Source organism: Paroedura picta, chromosome 9, assembly GCF_049243985.1.
Source record: "Paroedura picta isolate Pp20150507F chromosome 9, Ppicta_v3.0, whole genome shotgun sequence".
NCBI lineage: Eukaryota > Metazoa > Chordata > Lepidosauria > Squamata > Gekkonidae > Paroedura > Paroedura picta.
The window spans coordinates 2,582,526-2,589,327 of NC_135377.1; the positions used below are offsets into that span (position 1 = coordinate 2,582,526).

The 6,802-nt window shown below is 49.4% G+C and overlaps 1 protein-coding gene across 1 annotated transcript; it reads left to right on the plus strand.

Moving 5' to 3' along the window:
- Positions 1–28: 28 nt before the first annotated feature.
- On the plus strand, positions 29–6,039 carry LOC143844370 (ly6/PLAUR domain-containing protein 2-like). The gene is made up of 3 exons (XM_077351358.1): positions 29–204; positions 3,387–3,506; positions 5,097–6,039. The coding sequence occupies exons 1-3, from the start codon at positions 153–155 to the stop codon at positions 5,306–5,308; spliced, it is 384 nt and encodes a 127-aa protein (XP_077207473.1). The 5' UTR covers positions 29–152; the 3' UTR covers positions 5,309–6,039.
- The last annotated feature ends 763 nt before the right edge of the window (positions 6,040–6,802 follow it).

Below are 6,802 nucleotides of genomic sequence, written 5' to 3' on the forward strand. Positions count from 1 at the left end.
CTCGAGGGTCAATACAAACTTGTTTTTTCAGTGCATTATTGTTCTAGAGGGGTGTGAAGCAGGGTGGAAAACTTCGTCGGACACGGACTGCGCGTTAGTTGGGACAGCGGCCAGCCTGCCTGCGAAGACCGAGGAGTCGCTCCAGAGACAGCATGAAGGTCTTTCTCTCCTTGCTGCTGGCTGCTGCCGTCTATGCTGAGCACGGTAGGACCTCTCTGAATGACAGAAAACCCTTTTTATAACTGGGTTGCAAGCAATGGACAGTTAGAGACGCAAGTCTGGATCTAGGTCAAGGATTCCCAAGTCTGGGGAACTCTAGGGTTATGTGAGAGCTCCCCGGAAGTTTGGATGGCCACTGACCTCAGTAGATGTCCCTGGAGCCCACTTCCCCCGTGGCTCTACAGCAGGGGTAGTCAAACTGCGGCCCTCCAGATGTCCATGGACTACAATTCCCAGGAGCCCCCTGCCAGCATTCGCTGGCAGGGGCTCCTGGGAATTGTAGTCCATGGACATCTGGAGGGCCGCAGTTTGACTACCCCTGCTCTACAGGCTGAGTCTCCTTTTCCACAATGGACGTGGTAAATAATCAATTGATCGATCGGCTGGCTGGCTCCTAAATCCCACTCCCACACCCACTTCTCTGAAGGAGCATAAGCAGAGCTATTCGAGAGCCAGCTTGGTGTTCCGGCTGAGAAATGTGGCCGCTGGCTTTCATTCTCCACTCCTCCTTCACATGCAGCCAGTTGGCTAACCTTGGGCCAGTCACAGTTCTCTCAGAGCTCTCTCAGCCCGACCTCACAGGGCCCCTGTTTTGGGGAGAGAAAAGGAAGGCAATTGTTAGCTGCTTTGAGACATTGAGCCTTTTCAGAAGTAAATCGTGGGGGTACAAAAATTGGACTCTTTTGGTGTTGTGGTTAAGACTGCTGACCTCTAATCTGGAGAACTGGGTTTGATTCCACACTCCTCCAAATGCGGCCAGCTGGGTGAGCTTGGCCAGTCATGGTGCTCTTAGAGTTGTTCACACAGATCAGTTCTCTCAGAGCTCTCTCAGCCTCACGGGGTATCTGTTGCGGGGAAAGAAAGGAAAGGGGATGGCAAGTCACGTTGAAACTCTCTTGTGTATTAAAAAAGCAGGATACAAAAAAACATCATTCTTTTGATGTTGAAATGAGAACTGGAAAGGAAGATTTTTTCTTCCCGGGTTCTAGTAGTTCCCCTCAAATCATGTGCTTCTCTTCTCTGTTGGGTTCATAGGGTGTGCTTAGATAAATTTGAGTTCTGATGAGGATCCTTGTGAAGCACTGAACCTTGCCTCTGGAAGCAGAAGGGCAACCGCTCCAAGCAGGAGAGGCAGGGGATCCAGCAAGTCAAACGAGACCATTAAGCCAAACAACCTTTGAACCAAGCATGATGAAGCTAGTTCCATAGGGTAGGCCTGTCGACCTGCAGGAGAACTGTTAGAAGAAGAAGAAGAGGAAGAAGATATATAGCTTTTCTCTACCCGAAGGAGGCTCAAAGCGGCTTACAGTCGCCTTCCCATTCCTCTCCCTACAACAGACACCCTGTGAGGGAGGGGAGGCTGAGACAGTCCTGAGATTACTGAAGAAGAAGAAGAGTTGGTTCTTATATGCCGCTTTTCTCTACCTGAAGGAGTCTCAAAGCGGCTTCCAGTCGCCTTCCCATTCCTCTCCCCACAACAGACACCCTGTGAGGGAGGGGAGGCTGAGAGAGCCCTGAGATTACTGAAGAAGAAGAAGAGTTGGTTCTTATATGCCGCTTTTCTCTACCTGAAGGAGTCTCAAAGCGGCTTACAGTCGCCTTCCCTTTCCTCTCCCCACAACAGACACCCTGTGAGGTGGGTGAGGCTGAGAGAGCCCTGATATTACTGAATAAGAAGAAGAGTTGGTTCTTATATGCTGCTTTACTCTACCCGAAGCAGGCTCAAAGCGGCTTACAGTCGCCTTCCCTTCCTCTCCCCACAACAGACACCCTGTGGGGTGGGTGAGGCTGAGAGAGCCCTGATATCACTGCTCGGTCAGAACACCTTTATCAGTGCTGAGTCGAAAGTCACCCAGCTGGCTACATTTAGGGGAGGAAGGGGGAATCAAACCTGGCTTTCCAGATTAGAAGCCTGAGGTCCTAACCACTATGCCAAACTGCATCACGTGGTCTAGATTCAAATCCAGCAGTAATTTTGATACAAAGGAAGCTTTGAGCCCACAAAGGTTTATAGTGGATTAAACCTTGTTAGTCTTTAACCTTGTTAGCCACCTTGGTGTAGTGGTTAGGAGTGCGGACTTCTAATCTGGCAAGCCGGGTTTGATTCCCCGCTCCCCCACATGCAACCAGCTGGGTGACCTTGGGATTGCCACAGCACTGATCAAGCTGTTCTGGAGCAGTTATATCAGGGCTCTCTCAGCCTCACCCACCTCACAGGGTGTCTGTTGTGGGGAGAGGAAAGGGAAGGCGATTGGAAGCCACTCTGAGACTCCTTCAGGTAGAGAAAAGCGGCATCTAAGAACCAACTCTTGTTCTTCTTCAGTAATATCAGGGCTCTCTCAGCCTCACCCACCTCACAGGGTGTCTGTTGTGGGGAGAGGAAAGGGAAGGCGATTGGAAGCCACTTTGAGACTCCTTTGGGTAGAGAAAAGCGGCATCTAAGAACCAACTCTTGTTCTTCTTGTTCTCCACTATACTCCTGCTTGGGGAAGGGCTATGGCTCAAGGGCAGAGTATTTGCTTGGCATTCAGAAAGTCCCAAGTTCAATTCCAGTTAAAAGGACCAGGCACTAAGTCTGGGGAGGGGGCAAACTGTGGCTCTCCAGATGTCCATGGACTTCAATTGCGTGCCAGGGGCTCATGGTAATTGTAGCCCATGGACATCTGGGGAACCACAGGTTGCCCCCGCCCCCCACAATAATCCTCTTCCTGGGACCTTGGGGAGCTGCTGCCAATCTTTGACCATCCTGACTCGACGGACCAGTGGTCTGATTCAGCATACAGCTGTTCCATGTGTGTTTTAACTTTTGCCAGGAATGACTTAGGGTGGACCTCTTCGGTTAGAAATTCCATCACTGAGGTGTCTTGTAGAGATGTGCATGCATTTGACAAAGCGGGTTCCAGTTGAGGAAAGTTTATGCCAGAATAAAATCTTGTTGGCGTTTAAAGTGCTAGAACAGGGGTAGTCAACTTGTGGTCCTCCAGATGTTCGTGGACTACAATTCCCATGAGCCCCTGCCAGCATTCGCTGGCAGGGGCTCATAGGAATTGTAGTCCACGAACATCTGGAGGACCACAGGTTGACTACCCCTGTGCTAGAAGACTCCTGTAGATGTTTGCTGCTCCTTGCCATATACTAACAGACTTCTTTTGTTACCTTGCTCCCAGCTCATGCTTTGCGGTGCTATTCCTGTAGTGAGCCTGTAAGTGCTGACAAATGCTTGGACATAGCCAACTGCACGACAAATGACACCATGTGCAAGACGACAATGTACTCCCTGGAGGAAGGTGAGAATCTTCACAGCAGGGATGGCCTAGGGAGGCCAGACACCTACCTCTCCATGGTGGATCCATTGGTTGGTGTGGGGGGATTTCCCCTCTAATGAAGGAGGAACACTGGGCATGCCTACGGAATTTCAGCTTGACCTGGAAGTGATGTAGGCATGTCAGGGACCTCAGGGTGACACACTGGTTTTTTGAGAAAAACGCTGTGGTAATTCCACCATAGAGTTTTTGCCCAAAAAACAGAGCATCACTCCAACATCTCTGACTTGCCTGTGTCACTTCTGGTTCACACTGGAAAGCATAAGAGCATGTCACTGAAACGTGCAAAGAAGCTCCCAACTTGGTGTAGTGGTCAGGAGTAGCGGCCTCTGATTGGGAAGAAGAGCTGGGCCTTTTACGCACTCCCAGCTTGACTAAATCCCTGCCGCCTACGCTGAATTCGATTTCCATTTTGATTTGGGTGCTTTAAATTTTCTTTCTGCAACATGCATGATTGATCTGGAGTAACCCTACCTTTCCCCCGTGATATCCAGAAGTGGATATTACACTCGGTATTTGAAAAATCAGCATCAGTAAGTGTGCAGCTTCCTGCTTTTTGCGAATTAGTTCCTTTCTCTATGCCTGGTAGCAAAGCAGTGTTCTCTGATTGGCCAGGGTGTCAGTTCAAAGACTTCTTGGTTCTCCGTTGCAAGGCTTCCTTTAAGGTGACTGTGCTCCAGAAGCCCTAACTTCTCTCAGCAGAGATTTACCTCTTGTTATTTCTCTCTTCTCTGCTGTCTCCAATCCTCTCCCTCCCGCCCTGTTCAAGAAAAGAAAGAGACTACTGCTGCAATTCCTTATTCTGAGCTTCCCCAATCAAGTGCAGAATACATTCTGTTTCAATTGAGGGGGGGGGGACAGAGGAAGTCCCGAGTTCAAATCGATCTGATTTCAGCAGGATCCACAATGGAAAAAACAAAGTGCAGAATCAGCCCTGGTTTCTTGTATCCCACTTTTTACTACCCAAAGGAGTCTTAAAATGGCTTACAATCTCCCACCCTACAACAGACACACTGTGAGGTAGGTGGGGCTGAGAGAGCTCCGAGAGAACTGGGACTGGCTCAAGGTCACCCAGCTGGCTGCATGTGGAGGAGGAGTGGGGAATTAAACCTGGTTCTCTAGATCAGAGGCTACCACTCTTAGCCATGACACCAAGATGGCTCTCTTTACCACTATACCAAGTTAGAGAACTGGGTTTGATTCCCCACTCCTCCACATGCAGCCAGCTGGGTGACTTTGGGCCTGTCACAATTCTTTCCAAACTCTTTCAGGCCCACCTACCTCACAGGGTGTCTACTGTGGGGAGAGGAAGGTAGGTGACTGTATGCCACTTTAAGACTAATTTGGGTAGTAAAATATGGGGTATACCCCCCTCCAGCTCCTCCTCCTCCTCGGTAAGTTCATCAGAAAGGAAAGATGTGGACTAAGTTTGCCCACCTTGTACAACTAAGGGCCAACACTTTTGATCATGACTGCTTGCAACAAAACAAACCAGAAACATGGCACACATTTCTACAGGGCTCATCTGTCTTATTTTTGCTCCTTGTTTTGTAGTATATCCTTTCCAGGGAGATGCGACAGTCACACGAGCCTGTTCTTCAAAATGCTTCCCATCCGACGTGGACGGGATCGGTTTGACGCGTCCAGTTACGTGCTGCAACCTTGACCTCTGCAACAGCGACGGGGCGGTCAGCATTCAGATCGGCCGCAGCACAGTCGGCGTCTCGCTGGCCTCTTTTTTCATCTTTCTCAGGACTGGACTGTGATGGAAAAGCCGAAAGCAGCCCGTCGAAGGTACCCAGGTGATGGACATCCTGATGGGTCCCACAATCCCTGCCAGTGACCCCCTCCCCTCCTAGAAGGCACGTATAACATTTGTGCGCCCTCAGACCACTGCAAACTCCTGTCCTCACCGGAAGAAGAAACTGGAAACACTTGTTTGGAAAATTACCGTAGTTGAAGATCTGCCACACTAAATTTTTCACAGTCAGAGTAGTTCAGCAGTGGAATAGGCTGCCTCAGGAGGTGGTGAGCTCCCCCTCACTGGCAGTCTTCAAGCAAAGGTTGGATACATACTTTTCTTGGATGCTTTAGGATGCTTAGGGCTGATCCTGCGTTGAGCAGGGGGTTGGACTAGATGGCCTGTGTGGCCCCTTCCAACTCTATGATTCTGTGATTCTACTGGAATGTCCACTTTACACAGATCCAAGGAGGAAATTTCTAAATAAAATCATTCCAGGGGCATTTTCATCAGCTCGTGATAAATTAAGATATTTGCTGTCTGATACGGACCTGTTTGTGACACAAAGGGTTGCCACCTTTGCCCTGGCCGCAAGAAAGATTCCAGCTGGCCTTGGGGCAAATACTGAGGGCGAACGAGCAGAAGGTGTGGGGGTCAAGTGTCATTTTAATTCTGCGTTTGTTTTTAACAATTATATTGTTATTTGATCTTGCGATGGCCTATGGCCTAGTGCAATAAAGTTTGACTTTACTCTTACTTTACTTTTTTGGAAAAAGAGATGCAAAGCAAATTAGAAATCTGATCCTGACTGACACGGATGACCAGTTGGAGTTCTGCCCATTTTCTCAGCTGATGAGTCTTAGGCGTATTTTAGAATGACGGTGGTCCAGATGAAGCCTATTATAGAAACTCCTTGTGGTCTTCAAGGCAAGGGACATTTCGGGGTGGTTGGCCATCACCTGCCTCTATGTAGCAACCCTGTATTTCCTTGGGGGTCTCTACTGACCTGGGCCTAGTCTGCACACACAGGATAATGCACTTTCAATGTGCTTTGGCAGCTGGATTTGCCTGTGCAGAACAGGAAAATCTACTTCGAAAGTGCATTATCTATTGTGTGCAGACTAGGCCCAGGGCTGACCCTGCTTAGTTTATGAGATATGAGAAAATCAGCCTAGCTTGGGCCATCCAGAGCACGGCAAGAGAGGAGCAGAAGTGATTTGTCATTGACACGGCTTTGGTGTCACAGCCCTGTGTACCTGAGGGACTGCCTCTCTGCATTCATTGCACTGCAATCTAGTAACACCAACCAGCTAGGATCCCTGGCCCCAAGGAAATATGTCTGGCCTCAAGAAGGGCCACCGCCTTTTTGGCCCTGGCTCCTGCATGGTGGAGTGAGCTTCCCGGGGGAAATCAGGGCCCTGCCTGAACTTTCTGAGTTCTGCTGGGCTTATGGTTGTGGCCAGCAAGAAAATGCATCTAAATTCTGGGCCTCCCGCCCTCCCCTCCCTTTAATATTTTT

Coding starts and splice junctions, on each gene's coding strand:
- LOC143844370 (XM_077351358.1), top strand. CDS start 153: ATGAAGGTCTTTCTCTCCTTGCTGCTGGCTGCTGCCGTCTATGCTGAG. Junction 205..3,386: donor TGCCGTCTATGCTGAGCACG/GTAGGACCTCTC, acceptor CCTTGCTCCCAG/CTCATGCTTTGCGGTGCTAT. Junction 3,507..5,096: donor AATGTACTCCCTGGAGGAAG/GTGAGAATCTTC, acceptor CTTGTTTTGTAG/TATATCCTTTCCAGGGAGAT.